Raw genomic sequence first — 19342 nt, forward strand, 5'->3', positions numbered from 1 at the left:
AACTCATCTGTGGCGCCAGGAGATTTTGCTGAGCAAGAAGCAGCTAGATGGAGTAGTATTTGGATACTGAAAAGATACTTCCAAAATTAAGAGAGGTGCACGAATGCATACCTCTCCTATCGCTGTTTATTTTGGAGGCGGGGGCTGAGGGGAGAGGAAGGAAAAAAAAGTTTAAACATACTAACTGAGAGCGACTACACCCAGGACGAAGCCACTCATCCTGAAACTGAGTTCATAACTTGATCTCATCAAAACGGACGCCTGGTGATAATTCGTCTCCCCCCTCCCCCTCCGACTTAAAACCCTTTAAGAAAGGAACCCGAAAGAGTCCACTTGACGGGCCGGAGCTTTGCTAATTTCACCCTTGCAAAATATTAATTAAAGGACGCCACTAAAAAAGCTCTAGACACAGAGCTATCCTTGAGTCTCCATTTGGAAAAACAAATGTTTGCATGCGTGTGTGTATTTTCATGGGGTACCACGACATGTCCCCTCGAATTTCATTATGTCCCGGGAGCCAATCTGAACGTGCATGCTAATTAGCTTAACTCCCTCGATACTCAAGCCTTTGTCGCAGACTGAGGAACTCTTCAGGGGCCGGACTACAAAACCCACAATCCCCCTCCCCACCCTGATCAATGAGGGCTTATTTAAATAATCTGTGAGCTTTTGGACCCAGGCCAATCAGCTGTCAGGGCTCATGATAAATCGCAATGCATTATTGATAATCATAATTACTCTGACATGCGCGTTCCAGCAGAAGGGGGTTATTTCCCAACTCTAGGAATTTGTTGTGAAGGGGAAAATAATTGCTACAATTTTGCTCCCGATGCTCGAACCATGTCGAGACGCAAGCAGGCGAAACCCCAGCACATCAACTCTTCCGAAGAGCCCCAGCAGCTTCCAGATGCGGCAGCCTGCTCTTCGGTTGGCGCCTCCTCCTCAGCTACGACCCCGGCTGCCGCCGCAGCAGAGCACGGTAAGTGGGCAAGGGAATTGGGCTTCTCCGGGTCGCTTTAGAACTTTGATCGACCGCCGGGGACGGACACCGGGAGCGCGCGGGGACTCGGGGAGGCTCTTCGGGGCTCCAGCTTGGGCTTCTCCTTGCCCGATGGTCAGCGCCCGACACTTGGCTTTTTTTTTTTTTTGAGGGGCAAAGGGAATTTAAGCCGGTTGTTTTCCAGTGTAATTCTCCGCCCTGTGCAGCTCCCAGGCTTTTCGGCACAGGGGAAGCAGTTGCTGTGTTGGGAACAATTTAGGGTGGATTCAAAAAAATTCTCATGGTTCGAGACCTTCCATCCTGTTTGCAGCTGCCCTAGATCCCCGGCTCTGCGTTTCACTCTCCTAACCCCGTGCCATCCCCCCCCCCCAGTTTCTCTGGAGCTGGGGTCGGCGGGGTTTTCCCCCCGGGGGATGCGAACTGTTGCGCACGCGACCTGCTCTGGGCTCGTCGCCCACCTCCACCCAGGGCAAAGCGGGGGGGTGGGGGCGCTGGGGGCGCTGGGGAGGCAAGAGTCACGGAACCCCTGACCTCTGAGCTCCCGGGGGGCGCCGGGAGCTCGCCGGATCTGCCTGTAGGGCTCGCCCTCCCCTTGGGGCCCTGGGGAGTGGTGAGGGGGTGCAACTTACTGCTTTCTTCCCCCCCCCCACCCCTGGGCTATCGCGGTCGCCCCGGACCTTTGTAGCCTGACCTCCAGCCATCTTTGATTTCCGACTTCCTAAAATAACCCGCGGTGAGCTAATGGGGTCCGGGTAGTTGGGGAATGGGTGTGTGTGGTGTGAGGTCGCTTTTTTTTTTCTTCGTGAACTCCGACTCTTTGCAGCTTTTTTGAGGGAAGACGTACGTTTTGAAGACGCTCTAACCCTTTGACGCTGGGTCCCCACAATGTGTGGGGGCGGGATGGGGATTGGGAGAGGTCAGGGGGGAGGGGAAAGGGATGACTGGGGCGGGGTGGAGGAATTAGGGGCTGGGGGGTTGGTTTTTTCATTTTAGGTGACCCTCCCGAGGCAGACGGGTCCCCCCCCCACTTAGCGGTGGAAAGTTTTTTTGCTGCTTCGCCTCCGGCAATTTCAAGTGACTTAGATATTCAAGCTCCACTATCTATCTCCATTCTTCTCTTCCCCCTTCTCACCCTCTCCCCTCGCCGCCAAATTGTCTCCGATTGTGGGTGTGTGGTGTTTGCCCAGCCACTACTAGAGTTCTGGGGTCCCTCCGATAACTAATTTCTAAGGCACTGAAAGCAGCTGTTTTTGGGGTGAGGGTGGTGAAGATCGAGGAGGTCTCAGGCCCCTAGTTTCAACCCCGACCCATTGATATCTGAAGAGGAACTGGAATTTCTATTGGTTCCCAATTAATCATTCTTGAAATAGTTAAAACAAGTTAGTTAACAGCCACACCCTCCTCCCAGGAAGGATTTGGTTGTGTGCTTTTAAATAGCAACTTGGATTTTAGCTCTAGTTATCTTGTGTAATCCAAACACACTCCCCCCATTTTAACTTATTTTTTTTAAAAGTAGTTATAGTCCTGAAGCCCTTGAGCGATTGCACGCGAGGACTGAGTTGTATGGTTTTTTTGGGGGGGAAGGAGGAACCAAATGTAGTTTTGGGGGGGGGGTCTGGCTAATGGTAACTGGGGGATTTTCGATTCGGCCAGAAGGCAATAAATCCCATGTTTAATGCATGACTGTTTTTTCTTTGTGCCTTCGGTTAGGCTGGGGGGCGGAGGTGATGATTCCACATGTAAATCGCAGCCCACTGCTGGAGAGCTGCCTCTGGGGACCAGCCAAAGACAAAAGGGTTAACGTTGGGGGCTGCATGCTTGATTTGGTACTGGCAGAGGAGTCAGCTAAGTTGTGCGAATTTCCTCACTTAAAGACTTACCTGAATGCGTTAAGTATCTCTTGTTTCAGAGTAAAAGTTGGAAATAAAATTTGGACTCTAGTTTCAAAAAGTTTATTTCTCTAAGACAATGCAGTTAGCAGTTTCGGGCCATTATGGTTTTAAAGTACCCCCTAGGTGTTCTCACTTTTGGATGGGAGGTCTTTGTTAATCAGAAACAAGTTTGCACTTAATTGAGTGGCTTGTTAATTGCTAACATGTACTGTATCTGTATGTTTTCCGATGGAGAACTAAATTGCCAGCTGGCGCCATCTAGAGTTCAGCTAAGCACCAGCTCGTAAACCGTCATCCTCTTTCCCCTCCCCCCTATCATCTTTCCTCAGGTAACTCACACCTTGTCTTGTTTTTTGAAGTAGTTTTGGGTAAAGCTGGGCAGCTGAGACCTCGGGTCTCATTTGGTGTTGACATTGCACCCCTTCTCCCCAATTGTAGAACCCTCCTGAGCCCAGGGTGCCACAAGCTTTCTCCAGTTTAGGTGCTTTAGGTCCTCCACCAATCTGAGAGAGGGTTTCTCTTTTTTTTTTTCCCCTCTTTTTGCAGTGGGGTTGAGAGCTTCCCTGCAAGTGGGGCACAAACTGCTGGGATTCAACCTGAAAGTATAACAAATCTATCAACTTCTGTTTGTGATTGCTATCAGAAGCAGTGGGAGGGAGAAACCTTGAAAGGCTATATTATGCTGGAGAGGTTTTCTCTTACAGTTGGAATTTGGAAGACTTTTAAATTCCCAGATCTGTGTTTTTGAAAGCATTGGTCACCCATGGAAGAAAATCTTGGATGCTGAAATAGTTGGTGAAATAGTTAGAACAAAAGACTTTCAAATAGTATTAATTCTCTACTCAGGTTATTTATGACTAAGCTAGGGGCCTAGGTGTATATGCTTTTTAAGGTTGGGTTGACCTAATTTGCAAGGCAATTTGAGACCCACCTCTGAAAACAATGCCATTTTTGGGAGGAAAATGGTTGTGGTAGCGGGACAATCAATTAGCAGATCAAAAAATCAGCAGGTGGCCAGAGGAATAATGCTACATACCGAAAATTAGCATTTTCTCTAAAGGGTTTAAAATGCCCATTGTGCCATACTAGATTACCATCATTAAAGTCTAACATTTATACCTTTAAAAAATATCTAAATTTTAAGAATAAAAAATCTTATTTAGAAGGAAAGAGTACTGTTTTAGAGCTTCCACACTAGCTCAAAAACTTAATGGAAATGTAAAGTTTAAGGATTAAGAGGAGGGAGGCTCTTCCAAAGCTTGGAAAAGTTGTTACTGGAAGCTTCTGTTGGATAGATAATATTAGATTCTGTTTAAATTTCAGAATGGGATTGGGAGGGGAGGAGGGAAAAGAAGCATGCATATTTCTTAACTTGATGCTTGACTTCTATTTGACCACTTAAAAAGTTTGCATTGCAAAATGTGTGCTGCCTTCTACAAAGAATGTAGCATTGAGCATCACCAAGAAATGATACTTCATGGTTAATATGTTGACTAATTTTTAACCCCACTCAAAATTTAGTTTAGGTATTCATTCCACATATTTGATACCTACTGTGTGCCACAGCTGCCCCAGGCAGTGTTATAAAGAAATAACCTTGCCCTTCCTAGTTTGTTTTATAGACTTTGGTGTTAGAGGTGATACATGGATGTCAGTCTTAGAATTGGGATACTGTGAGTTGGCAGCAAAGTTAGAGTTCCAGGTTTTGTTTTGGGTTTGGTTTTTTTTTTTAAGTTTAGTTTTGTTGTTTTTTGGTATTAGCTTGCACAAATGGGTGATGTTGCAGTTTTGGTCTTATTTTAATACTAAAAAAGAAATTTACTACTAAGAAAGGCACAATTTGATTTTGGATCTTTGTATCCATTTTTCTTGCTCCCAGTTTTTCTACTAACTCCTAATTTTATAGATGGGGAAAGTTAAGTTTGGAAAGGTCCACACATAAGTAGCAAGTTAACAGTTGCTTGGATATTCCCAAGCACAGGTTCTTGGAACCCAAAGCCAATACACATTGCATTGTGTATCTTGTAGCTTCCTGGTATTTTAAATGTCATTGAGGTTTTGCTTTTTACATCAAACTAGTTTCCCAATCTTTTTGCTGTCCCATAAATGGGAGAGCCAGTGTCTTTTAACAAGACAGCAAGACCAACATGAAATGTCTCCACATATTACATACTTAAGGGTATTTTTTTTTTTAGTACTTCTCATTGTGAAGATGGCAACAATATTTCATTAGGCACCCATTCAGAAAGGTCAGTTTTTGTCTTGTTGCCTCCCTTTTTGGAGAAAGATTAGTTTAGATATGGAATTGTAAGTCTCTCTAATGTAGTAATATTAATGTAATTTTGTAGTGCTCTCTGCTGTCCATATTTTAAGGTTCCCATTAAGCTGAATGAGAACATACTGAGGAGTTTTCAAGTTTGAGCAACATAACAGGGAACTGGACACTTGAAAGAGCCTCAGAAGCTTCTACCTATGTGTCCTTGAACAAGTCACTTAACCCCTTTGCCTCAGTTTTTTCAGTTGTAAAATGAGAATAATAGTACTGTCACCCACAATTGTTGGGAAGATCAAATGTGCTATTTGTAAAACACTTAGCACTTACTATGTGCCAGACACTGCTATGTGAATATGTATGGTTTGAAAGTAGCAACCTTAGGTTGCTAAGGCCATTTTGAAAAGTGGCTTAGGTCTAACATACCCTCCCCCCCCCCAAAGTACTACTGGTGTCCCCATAGTTGCCTTGCCTTGCCTTCCCTTAATAACTCAGTTTTTGACTAAAAAAAAAATTGGTTGAGAACCAGAAGGGAAACTTGTGAGCCATCCAAATGCTCACCTCACTTTTTATGAAGAAGGAAACTGAGATTCAGTGACTTGGTTAGAACCACTTGCCTGACATGACTAGAACAGCTCTGGTTGCATATATCAAACTATAAGACGCTTGAGTACTACTAACTGTTTCAGCAGTGCACTTTGTGAGTAGAACCTAAACTTTGGAATGTGTGTTAGTGTTTGGCTAAAATGTTTCTTTAAAGGTTGGTAAATCTTTCCTTTGTCATTCTAGAATAACCTGTCCTATTTTGGATTTTAATTTAATCCTGATCTTCTTTAAATGAGTTTCAGATTGGACACCTTAAAGTAAAGATAAGAATTAAAAATAAAGCATGGACATTATCCTAAAACTTACTATGCTGATCACTTAGAGGATTTCTCCTTTGTAACTTTAAGGAGGGAAAACATAATTGCCCTTTTATTTTCAGGAGGGCTGATTATGTTTTTTTTTTTAAGCTACTCAATACAGTTTCCTTATTTTTAATATAGAAACAAGTAAGGAGATAAGTTAAAATGCAGTCAAGATACTGTTTAGTGTTTCCTAGGTTCTTGAGTATTTCATCTAGTATTGTATAGGATGAAGGCTTGCTTACAATAGTAGGTTATTTTCTATCCATTTGGCAGTGATTGAATCTAAAACCCCTGCTGGGTGTCCGGCATTCTTCTAACTTATTGGATACCTAGATGCTGAGAGATAACATTCCTGAAATTCGGGGAGGTGGAGAGATGGGAAAACAGTGCAAAAGTACAATCCCTATTTTTTTAAGAGGTTAACCCGAGTGCATGAACAATGTTCTTCCAAGGCCCCTCTTGCTACTTTGCAAACACCGATACAGTATTTGGACAGAGGTGATCTTGAATGTAGACATGCTTCACAGGTTTGCTTTATACACAAGTAAAACCCTACATTGAAGTTTAAGACTGTCAAGTATGATGTTACTGATAATGGTGTCTTAGGTAAAGAGTCAAGTCAGGCTTGTGTAGTAAATGTTTTAGGTGGTCTAACTGTAAATCACTCTGTGGAACCATTCACTGTCCTTGACCTGAGCAATTGTAATTTTAGAAATCTTTGCTATCTTAGTTTTACTTAGTAATGACAGCATAGGAAGTCTTAGGAAGTCTTGGGTTGGTCAAACAATTTATTAAGCACTGGGGAGGCCAAGAAAGGTAACAAGGAGTTCACAGTCAGATTGGGGAGACAATGGGCAAATAACTAAGTACAAATAAGTTATATACAGGATAATTGGAAATAATCAACAGAAGGAAGACACTAGAATTGAGAGGGATCAGGAAAAGCTTCCTATAAAAGTGAGACTTAAAGGAAGCCAGAAAGAAGGCTGAGCTGAGGAGGGAGAGAGAGAGCAAGTTTTCTTCATGGTAGACAACTAATAAAAGAGCCTAGAGTTGGGAGATGGGAGTTTCTTGTGTGAGGATGTGAAAGGAGGCTAGTGTCACTGGATGAAAATACATATGAGGGGAGTGTAAGGTAGGAGAAGGCTAGATTAGGAAGAGCTTTAACACCAAACAGGATTTTATATTTGATCCTGATGGTGAGGGAGCCACTAGTTTGTAGAGTAGAGGAGTGCCATCTGACCTGTGCTTTGGGAAGCTCACTTTGACAGTTTTGAATCCTCTGATGGACTGGAGTGGGGACTGACCAACCAGTGCTATTGCAGTAGCCTAGGGCGGAGGGTGATGGAGGCCTGCACTCTAGTGATGGCAATGTCAGAAGAGAAGGGGGCATATGTAGGAATTAAGGAGGGGGAAATTGACAGGTCTTGGCAGAGATAGGATGATATGGTAGTAAGCAGTGAGGAGTCAGGATGACTTCTAAGTTAGGAGCCTGGATAACTTGAGAGAATGGCAATACCCTCAGTAGTACTAGGGAAGGTTGGAATTGAAGGACTTGAAGATTTGGGGAAGATAATGAATGCAGTTTTGGGCATGTTGCATTTAAGATGTCTACAGGACATTCGATTTAAGTTGTCTAACTGGCAGTTGGAGGTGTAAGGCTAGGGCTGGATAAGTAGATTTGACAATCATCAGTATGTTGATTTTAATTTAAGGAGCTGATGAAATTGCCAATGAAATTCTGTAGAATTAGTATAGTAGAGGACAGGACCCAGGATTGATCCTGGGGCTGTTAGGAAAGGTATCATATAGCTAGTGAGTATCCGAGCCAGGATTTTAATCCAGGTCTCCTGATTTCAAGTTTTAACATCCTTTTGCCCTCTTCACCTAATACAGTGGGTTCTCAATAGTACAAGAATCCCTGCAATCTTGACTATTGTCCATAAGGTCAAAACTTTTTATAACAAGATGTTTAAATTTTAATGAAGTAAATTTTGATAGATATGTAACCCATATAAACAAAAGCTCTTTAGGGGAAGAGTCCTCAATTTTTAAGAAAACAAAGCAGTCCTGAAACCAAAAAAGTTTGAGAGCCCACTGAATCCTGGTCCACAGCTCTACAATTTCATAGAACCATAAATCTGGAACTAGAAAGGTGATGGCAAGTTAAGCATTCCTTCCGTCATGCTACACTCCTCTATTTCACTTGAATTGTAAGGAAGGGAGCACAGCATTTGTTACTAGACTCCAGGGAGTCAGGAGACCTGGCCTCCAGCCCCAGTTCTCTCATTTATTTATTGTTGCAAGTCCTTTTAGGTTTTGCCCTTAGTTTCCTCTCCTGTAAGATGAGAGATTGGTTCAATTCAGAAGAATTTGAAGGATCAAAGTCTTTCTATTTTGTACGATAGGACTATGATGAATACCTACTGTATATCTAACATGGTACTGGTAGCTAGGGAACAGAAGAAAGGGGGGATATTCTCTCTCTCTCTCTCTTACAAGAAGATTAGAATCTAGCTGGGGAGATAATTTTTATGAACAGATATATGATGGAAGCAGCAATATGGCTTCATGGCCAGAGTCAGTCCTGAGCCAAGGAAGATAGCAGCTGAGGATTCACCCATGTACTCTTGACTTAGGTAAATGTCTTTATACTGACATCTGTGTCCCAGGTAATTCTCTGAACTAACTTGACTTATACCAATGAAAAATGAGTATAGTAAGCCCCCTTCCTTAAAAAAATCTTCTAAAGTGGAATTGGTGCTATATGGTAGGAATAGTCAAATAAAAAGGTATCGGAAGGGAAGAAACCTCAGTATGGGTTAGTTTTGTTTTGTTTTGGAATGCATAGGCAGGAATGGGAGTGGCAGCATTTTCAGCAAGGCACATAGATTTTTTGGAGAATGGATGTCTTTGAGGAGGGAAAAGAGGGGCAGTGACTAGACCTTAAAACAAATTGGGGAGGATCTTGAAAGACAGGCCTTTTAAATTTATTTTTAAAAGAATAATACCAATAACTACTGACTTTCTGTGAGTGGTAAATTTAAAAAGGACTCCATGGATATTCCTTTTTAAAGTAGAAAAAGTGGTTTGGGCTTGGAGTTGGATTTTACTTCCAAACAGACTCTCAGTGATCCCACATACAAAAAATAGTCTTTAGCTCAAAGTCATTACCATATGATTCTTAAGGGGAAATGGAAAGGAGTAATATTCTTGCCTCTCTAGTGAGTGATAAGTCCTTCAGTGCTTTCACTTAAATCATTTACCAAGAACATCTCAGTGTGCTAGGCTTCATGGGATTTAGAGCTAGAAATGACCTAGGAAAGACCATCTAATCTCAGATATTGTGACTTTACTGAGGTTAGACAAGTGGGATTTGTTTGAACTTTGATTTAGATTCCTTTAACTTTAATTCCACTTTTCCATAGGACTTTGGGATGTGTTAAGACTTGTGACCTAGCTGCCTAATGTCAAATCCTAAGTTTAGTGTGAGATTCAAAGGCAGGGGTCTCTTTGGTTTGGAATCCTTCTTAAAGGCTACTTGTTCTTTAGGGGGCAAGCAGGAAGGTCTTTAAGAGAGAGTTCCTAACTTAAGAGCATTAGACTTGCAAGTAACCTGCCACATATAAAGCTGGGATCATTTAAGGGAGCTGAACTGTGGGGCAAAACTCTTGGAAATCAGTTGTGTGTGTGTGTGTGTGTGTGTACACAAACTTTATAGTGTACAAATGAAGTGATTTGATTTCATTTTGTAACTGACTTAAAGTCTGACTAGTTAGGAATTGTCTAACCTTTATTAATTGATCATTTTATGAATTTACTGAAACATTGATTTAATTCCTAGCTGATTTCAGCTGTGGGTACTAGGAGAGTTAGTTTTTACAAAATAGTACTTCGTATGTAATTTTATAGTTTAAGTATTCAACATTTGGGTTTGACATTGGGAGGGTTCTCTTGGGGTATCTTAATGGGCTCAGGAATATTTATACCCACTTTAATGTACTACATTGGCCAATGTTCCTGGGACCCAGAATTTAGGCTCCCTCTGTAACTATTCAATTACCTTCTTAGAGGGGAAAAGGAAGGAAATAAGCATTTATAATAGCCCCTACTATGTGCCAGGGGCTGTGCTAAGGACTTTATAGTCTCACAACAAACCTTCAATGTCGGATGCTGTCCAGCTTTCAACTCTGGGGCTTCCTGATTTCAGCTCCATCACTATCTACTGTGCCCCTTGCCTGCCTAAGGAAGCCTGGATGGGGAAAATTTTCAACAAGTGAAATAGATAGGGGGAACTTGTGCTCTGATTGCATTTTAACCTCTCCCTGTTCTTGTGAAAGACCAAAAGAAACCTTTTTTATGTAGTGAAATGCAATGGTAGGCGAGGCCAAATGCTGTGTTACCTGTGGCTTGACTAGCATTCTTCCCATGGTATTATGCCAGTTTTAGAAACACTTGTGAGGTTAACAGCTTCTAAGGTACACCTAACTAAAGTAAATATCCTACTGACAACTGTCTTCTCAGGTTCATCCCTGTGTTTGGTTAGGATATAGTTTGTTGTCTGTATTAAATTTCTTTCTTTCTTTCTTTTTTGCCTCAGGTGGTCCACCAAATTGCCCTGGAGATGGAGAGGGAATAAGAGGAAGAGTTAAACGATGTCGAACTGAGGAAACTAATGTCTGTGAGAAATGCTGTGCAGAGTTCTTCAGCCTTTCCGAATTCTTGGAACATAAAAAAAATTGCACTAAAAATCCACCTGTCTTAATCATGAATGACAGTGAGGGGACAGCACCTCCTGAGGTCTTTACAGAAGTTACCCCAGCCCCATCAGAGAATTTTCCAATTGATCGTTTGGAAAGCCAGGGCAGTAAAGATAGTCGTTTAAAGAATTGCACTGGTTCTGTGGACAAGAAAGAAAAGTCTGGTGGGGAGGCAGGGACCTATCTCAAAACAGAGCCCACAACTCCTGCTGCACCCCATGGGATAAGCTATTTACCAAAAGGCAAAGTTCCCAACACTAATGTGACTTTACAAACACTACGGGGGACCAAGGTAGCTGTGAATCAGAGGAGTGCTGATGCTGTGTCTTTACCAGTCCAAGGCTTTGGCACCTTCCCCATGATCCTGGAACAGCTAATGAGTCTCCAGCAACAACAGCTTCAGCAAATCCAGCTTACTGAGCAGATCCGTGTGCAAATGACAATGATGGCCACCAGTGGTCAGCACCCATCAGTATCTCATGGCTCTGACCCTTTGAAAACACTGGGCACTCATATGTCCCAGCACCTCTCCACTGCTTTGGCTTTAGTTGGACAAAAGGCTGGAAGCCAGAGCCTGTCGCTGGAATCCTTGAAACAAGGTAAACTACCTCATGCCAATATAGGCATCCCAACTGCTGGCTCAGTGGCCTCTGGGCTGCCATCTTTCTCTTTAAAGCCTGATGCAAACAGGATCCTTCCTAACTCAATGTCTCGTCTTCCAAATCCTTTACTACCTCAATCATCAGGCTCGGTTCTTTTCCAGAACCCTTTCCCTTCAGTGTCTTCTGTGTTGGACCCATCCAAGAAAGGGAAGGGGAAACCTCCCAACATCACTGTTTCTGAGAGCAAACCAAATGCTGAGGAGCCCTTCTTCAAGCACAAATGCAAGTTCTGTGGCAAGGTGTTTGGAAATGATAGTGCCTTGCAAATTCATCTCCGTTCCCATACTGGGGAGAGACCATACAAATGCAACATCTGTGGCAATCGCTTTACCACTAAGGGGAATTTGAAGGTTCACTTCCAGCGCCATAAAGACAAGTATCCCCAGATAAAAATGAATCCCCACCCAGTCCCTGAACACCTGGATAACCTGACAAGTACCAGTGGGATCTCATGTGGGATACCTGTACCAATGGATGAATCGAATCTGATTGTAGACAGCAAACCTCCCCTGACCACCGGGACCCCTCCCCTAGGCTTACCTAGCCTGTCTTCTCTGACCCCCAAAGACTCAGTTGGTGCTTTTCCCAATGATCTACCATCCAGGCCTTCTCCAGAGAGTGAAGGGGGTTCTACATCTTCTGGTATGGCCAGTCAAGAATCTGGGACAGAGCAGAGTTCCCCACAGGCTGGTAGTAGCATTGGTGGTTTCTCAGGCAGTGGCACCACTGAGCAGGGGTCTGAGACTTTGAAGTTACAACAGCTGGTAGAAAACATTGATAAGGCTACCAGTGACCCCAATGAATGTATCATCTGTCATCGAGTTCTAAGCTGCACAAGCTCTTTGAAAATGCATTATCGCACTCACACTGGGGAGAGACCATTCAAATGTAAGATCTGTGGAAGGGCCTTCTCCACAAAAGGCAATCTTAAGACTCATTATGGAGTTCACCGAGCCAACACCCCTTTAAAAATGCAACATTCTTGCCCCATTTGCCAAAAGAAATTTACCAATGCAGTAGTGTTGCAGCAACATATCCGAATGCACATGGGTGGCCAGATTCCTAACACCCCTATGCCAGAGAATTCCTGTGACCATGTTGATATGGATCCAGCTATTATCAATGAGAAAAATGGAGATGCCATTGTTGATTGCATTGATGAGACAGTTGAAAGCATTGTTGATATGGAAGACTTGGACTCCCAAGATGTTCCTAGTGGTTCATCTAAGCCATCTACTCCATTTACTGATACTCAGTCAGAAACACCAGCTGTGGCATTTACCAGCATCTCAGTATTAGAGGCCCCAGGGAAAATGGGCAATCCATCTCTGAGCCTTCAGCGGCAGAGTAGTCTGAAGTCAAGTTCGGCAGATAGTGATGGCATGACCAATGACTCCTCATCTGTAATAGGAGATCAAGATTATCAAAATGGCCGAAGTCCAGAGTCCGCATTGTTCCAAGCATTATCCCCTACAAATAGTCAAGCTGAAAGTATTAGGTCCAAGTCACCTGGTTTAATCAATCATGATGACGTGGGAAATAAGACTGAAGGACCGGAAAACCCTCCAGCAGAAACTGAAGGTGATGGTGCTTTGGATTTAACTTATGCCAATATTGGCCGAAAGGTCATCAAGGAAGAGCCTGGGTTAAATTTTTCAAATGGGGAGTATGGTAGGTATTTGCTGCTGCGTAGGGAGAAAAAAAATCCCTGATTTTTAAAAATAGCATTTCATCACATATCAGTCACTGAATCGCTGTTAAGGGACTTCATCAAGTCATCTATTCCTAGCCATACTTGGATAGGAATTCCAGCTATATCAGAGGTTTGGCAAACTGGCTGGATTTGGCCTGCTTTTGTGATCCATGACGTGACATAAGATCCATGACATAAGAATGGTTCTTGTGGTAAATTTTTTTTTTACATATTTAAAAGTATAAAAAAACCATTATTTTGCCAGCCCCTGAACTTATATCATCAAGCAGTCATCTTGCCTTTAGTTGAAAGTTTTGTTAATAAGGAGCCAGTTATATATTAACACTCTAAGTATTAAAATAATAGCTGGCCTTTCTGTAGGGGTTTAATTCTACATGCATGCCCTGCTTCATTTGATTTTGCCCCATTCTGTCCCAGCATGACCTAATTTTTTTCCCTAGTAATCCTGGGAGGGGGATTGCTTAATATATGGTCCCCAAGAGTTGCTGCTTTTATCAAGACATGTGAGAGGAATTTTATTTACTTGCCTATGGTCTCACAGGTAATATTGGTGAAATTTGTTCCCAGGTCTCTTTCAGGTTTAGTACTCTGTGGTACCACACTGTCTTCACTCTTTAGGCAGTTTGTAAGCTGAAATCTTTCTTTTCTTCCAAATATACCCATTGGTCCTAGTTCTGCATTCTATGGCCAGCAGACCCAAGTCCAGTTGAGTGCTTTGCTTAGTTTAAGCAAACCCTTAAGGATGAAATATCTTGCCTTCAGTACTTAGCTCACTTAGTGATTGTGGGAAAGTTGTTTAGCCTACAGTTCAATTTCTTCATCTGTAAAATGGGGGTTTTAATATCTCTGAGAACTAGAAGCCTCAAATTAGATGATGATGTAAAGGTGGATTTTTAAGATTTAGACTGTTGTTAACAACACCATTTATGCTGGTCCTTTTTATGTCTTATCATTTTTCCCCCTTTAATCGGACACCTAGACCATTAAACTGGCATAAGCTAGGGTGGTTATTAATTCTAAAGGTTTATATCTAATGTGTTGGATTTTCTTGTCTTTTAGGTCGAAGTAGTGTTCCTGCTGCTTTTGTCAGAGTGCCACCAGCCTTGATCAAAGCTGAAGCTCCTGGAGAGCGACCCTTAAGCAATAGCCCATTTTCTGGACCTCCTGCCCTGTCCCCAGGGGTGGCCCCCTTGCTAGTGGCCCCACCTCGTCGCACTGCCAAGCAGCACATTTGTACCACCTGTGGAAAGAACTTCTCATCGGCCAGTGCTCTTCAGATCCATGAGCGCACTCATACTGGTGAAAAGCCTTTTGCATGTACCATTTGTGGAAGAGCCTTTACAACCAAAGGAAATTTAAAGGTAAGTATTTCAAGTGAAGGGAAAGAAGGAAATGAAAGATCAAATTGGAAGGCATTTGTATAGAGCCTACTGTTTGTCAGGCCATGCATGAAATATTGAGAATACAAAGAAAGGCAAAAGTTAGTCCCTGCCTTCAAGAAACTTAGAATCTCCTGAGAGGAGACAATAGACATGCAAACAATGAGTAAGATATATACAAGATAAACTGCAGGTATATCTCAAGAGGAAGTTGCTAGAATTAAGGGAGGCCTGGAAAAGGCTTCTTACAGTAGGTGTGATTGTGAGCTGAAATGTGATTTGAGGAAGGAAAGCCATGCATAGGGGACAGCCAGTGAAAATGCAGGAGGTTGGATATTTATCTTGTGCAAGGAACCTCTAGGAGAGGCCAGTGACACTGTATTGATGAGTATATGGAGGAGAAGTAAGTTGTAAGAAGAATGGAAAGGTTGGGTGGAGGGATCAGTTTCTATGCAGTGCTTTAAAAATAATTTGATGCTGAAGGTGATAAGGAGCCACTGGCATTTATTGAATGGGCGGGTGAGGAGGGCAGGGTATGGTCAGAACAGCTTTAGGAAGACTAATCACTTTGCCCTGAATGGAGGATGGACTAACGTGGGGAGAGACTTGAGGTAGGGAGATAAACTGGAAGGTTGAAGGCCTTTTATTTTCCAGGAGTGAGGTAATGAGGACCCATACCCTAGTGGTGGCAGTGTCAGAAAAAAGAGAGAAGGGGGATTGTATAGAGTTTTTAGTAACAAAAAAGCAAAGTCAATGGGAATTTTAGCAGATTGGATATAGGGAGTGAGAGATAGTGAAGATACTAAGTTGACATCTCTCTGGGTGACTAAGATGGTGACACCTTGGACAGTAATAGGGAAATTAGGAGAGGGAGGATTTGGAAATCTTGAGCATAAGATACCTATAGACATCCATTTGGATATGTCCACTAAGTAGAGACTCAAGACCTGAGGTGAGGAGAGGTTAGGCCTGGATAAGTAGATCCAAGAATCATCAGTATAGAGGTAATTGAATCCGTGGGAGCCAAGGAAATCACAAAGTGAAACAATGCTTTTGTTTTTGTTTTTTTTAATTAATTTATTTTGATTTATCAATAATCACTTCCTTATGCTTTTGAGTTTAAAATTTTTCTCCCCCTTCCTCCCCACCACCCTTCCCAAGACGGTGCATAATCTGATATAGGCTATACATTTACATTCATATTAAACATATTTTCACATTAGTGATGTTGTAAGTAGAAATTAAAACCAATAGGAAGAACCATCAGAAAGAGGAAACAAAACTCAAAGAAGAGAAAAAAAAATTAGCAATTTAGCTTCCATAGTTCTTTCCTTGGGTGTGGATAGCATTTTCCATCACAAGGCCTCTGGAGATGTCTTAGATCCTTGCATTGCCAGGAAGGGTTAAGTTTGTCAATATTAGTCATCACATAACATGGTTGTTATTGTGTACAGATTTCTCTTGGTTCTGCTCACTTCACTCAGCATCAGACCATACAAGTCTTTCCAGGTTTTTCTGAAGTCTGCCTGTTCATCATTTCTTATAGCACAATAGTATTCCATCACATTCATATACCACAACTTGCTCAGCCATTCCCCAATGGATGGGCATCCTCTCAATTTCCAATTCTTTGCCACCACAAAAAGAGCTGCTAGGAATATTTTTGTACATGTAGGTCCTTTTCCCGTTTGTGTGATCTCTTTGGGATGTAGCCCTAGAAGTGCTATTGCTGGGTCAAAGGGCATGCACATTTTTATAGCCCTTTGGGCATAGAAACAATACTTTTGAAGAAGAGAGCCCAGGATAGAGTATTGGGTGGCATGGAGGGCACTCAAGATTAGCAGGAATGACTTGGATGAAGATCCAGCAAAAGAAACTGATGGAGAATTCAGGTGGTAGGAAATCCAGAAAAGAATAGTTTTAGTTGAATGAGGAGGTTAGAAGCCAGATTGTGGAGAGGTAAGAGTGAGGAGAGGAAGTGGGAGCAGCAGTTGTAGATAACTTAAGGAGTTTTGCTCGAAAAAGGAATGAATTAGGATAATAGCTAATAGGGATAAGGTAGATTCAGTGAGGGTTTGGGAGGGGGGTGGTTATAGGAGAGACAGGGGTATGTTTGTAGACAGCCAGAAAGCTGCCCATTGTACCAGAAGAGAGAAGTTAGTGAGAGAATGGGATGAAGATAAGAGGTAGCATTCTGCTGGAGAAGACAGGGTAAAATGAAATTACTTGTACAGGAGAGGGTTTTGTCTTGACAGAAGAGCTATCTACATTTTCATGTGAGACAGGAGTGGAGAAGGCAATAGAGGTTAATGGGAGGTGCATCTGAGTGTATATGAGATGAAAAGAGCCTCGAAATGTAGTGTTTTGAAGGTGACATGGTGTAATCAATTACTGTCCTTCTTAACCTTTGGTCTGATTGTGTAGAGACACACACACACACACACACACACACACACCCCCTAGAGTTGTCTTGTGGCCAATCTAAGCTGTGTCTTCTAATACTGAATTATTATATACTTCAAATTTTTGATAAAGAGTTTCATTCCTAAGTAAGATTTTGATTGTTCTATGTTTTTCCCCACTTTACCCAACCAATTTAATGTATCTGACTAATGCAGTTATTCAGCCTCTAGGGATTTATTTGGTCCCTTTTCTCTTTCGCTAGGTCCATGTTGGAACTCATATGTGGAATAATTCTGCCCGACGTGGAAGGAGACTATCTATTGATAACACCATAGCATTGCTGGGTAATGATGTCAAGAAGGTATCTGAGATGTTTCCAAAGGATATAGTCCCTCCTGCAGTGAATCTTGATCCAGCAGTTTGGAACCAGTATGCAGCTGTGATTAACAATGGCTTAGCAATGAAGACTAATGAGATATCGGTGATTCAGAGTGGCCCTATCCCTGCCCTACCAGTTCCTATCAGTGGTGGAGGTTCTGTAATGAATAATGCCCCAGTCTCCAAGATAGATGGGTCACAATCTGGGATTAGCCCTGATGCTATGGAGAAAGCTAGTGCTACTGACAACGTCCCAAAACATCAATTCCCTCACTTTCTGGAAGAAAACAAGATTGCAGTAAGCTAAAAAGGAAGCTGGAATGAAGAAATACACACTTTAAAAAAAATATTCCAACCCAACTTCCTGGGCTTTGTTTTTGTTTTTCTTATCTATGTGCAAATTGACTATAGTTGTCTTTATACTCTGGGCAGCTCTACAATCATGGTGTTGCTTTGCAAAAAAAAAAAAAAGAAAAAAAGAAAAACAGAATAGGAGTTCTATTTGGAAAAATGCGGGTCTTGCAAAGTAGCTTTGTTGTTTAAACTATAGGCTTATACAAGCTATAGGGAGTTGTACATCCAAAGATTAGTATTGCCTCCATTAAAGATGCTGCTTATGAGCTTTGTCAGTGAAAGTGAGACAAGCCAACCCCGAGCAGTAATGGAAAAAACCAAAAAAACTTACTAACGTGGGCTACTGTTTATGCGGGTAAATATTGTAGAAGGTCTGCCATCCTTTTGTAGATTTAGACTTGTTTGTGGGTTTTTCTCACTTCTTGAATGTACTTTTTTTTTTTTTTTTTTTTTTTTTTTGTAAACTAAGGTTGTAGAATGAGGTCTCTCAACCTTGCATCTGAAACAAATGGAAAGGCCTTTCTTTATTGGACTTGTTCAGTCCCTAAGGAATTAATGTTGTGTGTTGGTTGCTGCTTATTTAAGAACAATTCAGCTAGCACCCCAAGAGTGCCAAAGCTAGCTCTTCAGGGTTCTCTCACCACATTTATAACTTTACCAAACACTGAAGGGGAGATTTCCCTTTGCATCCTCTCTCCCCGACAAGGGGCTCTCAGGTGATTTAATTCAGCTAGGCAGTGTCTGCCTTTTGAGGGGGGGTGAAGAGGGAACAGCATTCCCATTTTCTGTCATTCATTTCACTGTTAACTCTTACACCAAGGTCAAGAAGGATTTGTTGTGTATTAGATGAAGGTTTCTGGATATGGGAGAGGAGAAGAGTCCTGGAGTCTAAGCTTTCATTTATCTACCTCATTTTTTTTTTCTTTATAGCTGTAGTATCTATTTTTCTATAAATATGACCACTGAACTGGAACTCCTTGTTCCCATGCACTAACAACAAGCTTATTTTATTAGTGGGAGCAACTGAACTTGGATGACTTTTGTCCCTCTTTGTATCTGGTTTGTACATGTAATAAAATGTAAAGTTAAAGATTAAACACGACTATAAAGTGACTCTTGGGGGAGGGAAGAAAGAAGACCCTGACTTGTGTTAGGGGAAATCATTTAGTGCTACCCCCTAACTTTGGAAGGGCCAGAAACTGAATGTGGATCAAGATTGCTAGTAATTTGTATAAATCGGGTTGTATACCTGATCATTGTTGTATATGATCTTTTTGCCAAGTTGTGCCTTCCTTCCTCCTGGATCTGTGAGAGAACATAACAGTACTTGTTTACACTGTGAAAGGGATATTGTTACAAAAACAAAAAACACACAAAAAAATGGATACCAAATGCATTGTCATTGTCAAGCTTCTGCCTTGTGAATGTATGACCTGAAGAGAAATTCTGTCATTTTGTGTACCTGCTGATATGTTTCTGTTTTTTGAAAATAAACTTGGGATGGCTTTTTCATGTGGTATGCAGGTTTTTCTGGCTGCTTAAAAAGACTTGACTTCCAAGCACAGTAGGCCATTATTCAATAACATGTATTCTATGCCCCTATTTAAATATGGTTTTGGA

General features: G+C 42.0%; 1 protein-coding gene across 2 annotated transcripts; it reads left to right on the forward strand.

Annotated features, from left to right (window-relative positions):
* The first annotated feature begins 825 nt into the window (after nt 1-825).
* Nucleotides 826-18143, forward strand: SALL4 (spalt like transcription factor 4). Of its 2 annotated transcripts, none has more exons than XM_027849036.1 (4): nt 826-979; nt 10673-13165; nt 14268-14569; nt 17253-18143. In XM_027849036.1, exons 1-4 carry the CDS (start codon nt 841-843, stop codon nt 17673-17675), a joined length of 3357 nt encoding a protein of 1118 aa, XP_027704837.1. In that variant the 5' UTR covers nt 826-840; the 3' UTR covers nt 17676-18143. The 2 variants fall into 2 exon arrangements, with proteins under 2 accessions (XP_027704837.1, XP_027704844.1); XM_027849043.1 differs by having other exon boundaries at nt 841-979; nt 10673-13075.
* The last annotated feature ends 1199 nt before the right edge of the window (nt 18144-19342 follow it).

Source organism: Vombatus ursinus, unplaced genomic scaffold (assembly GCF_900497805.2).
Source record: "Vombatus ursinus unplaced genomic scaffold, bare-nosed wombat genome assembly UNPS02000580.1, whole genome shotgun sequence".
Taxonomy (NCBI): Eukaryota; Metazoa; Chordata; class Mammalia; order Diprotodontia; family Vombatidae; genus Vombatus; species Vombatus ursinus.

Coding starts and splice junctions, on each gene's coding strand:
- SALL4 (XM_027849036.1), top strand. CDS start 841: ATGTCGAGACGCAAGCAGGCGAAACCCCAGCACATCAACTCTTCCGAA. Junction 980..10,672: donor TGCCGCCGCAGCAGAGCACG/GTAAGTGGGCAA, acceptor TTTTTGCCTCAG/GTGGTCCACCAAATTGCCCT. Junction 13,166..14,267: donor TTTTTCAAATGGGGAGTATG/GTAGGTATTTGC, acceptor CTTGTCTTTTAG/GTCGAAGTAGTGTTCCTGCT.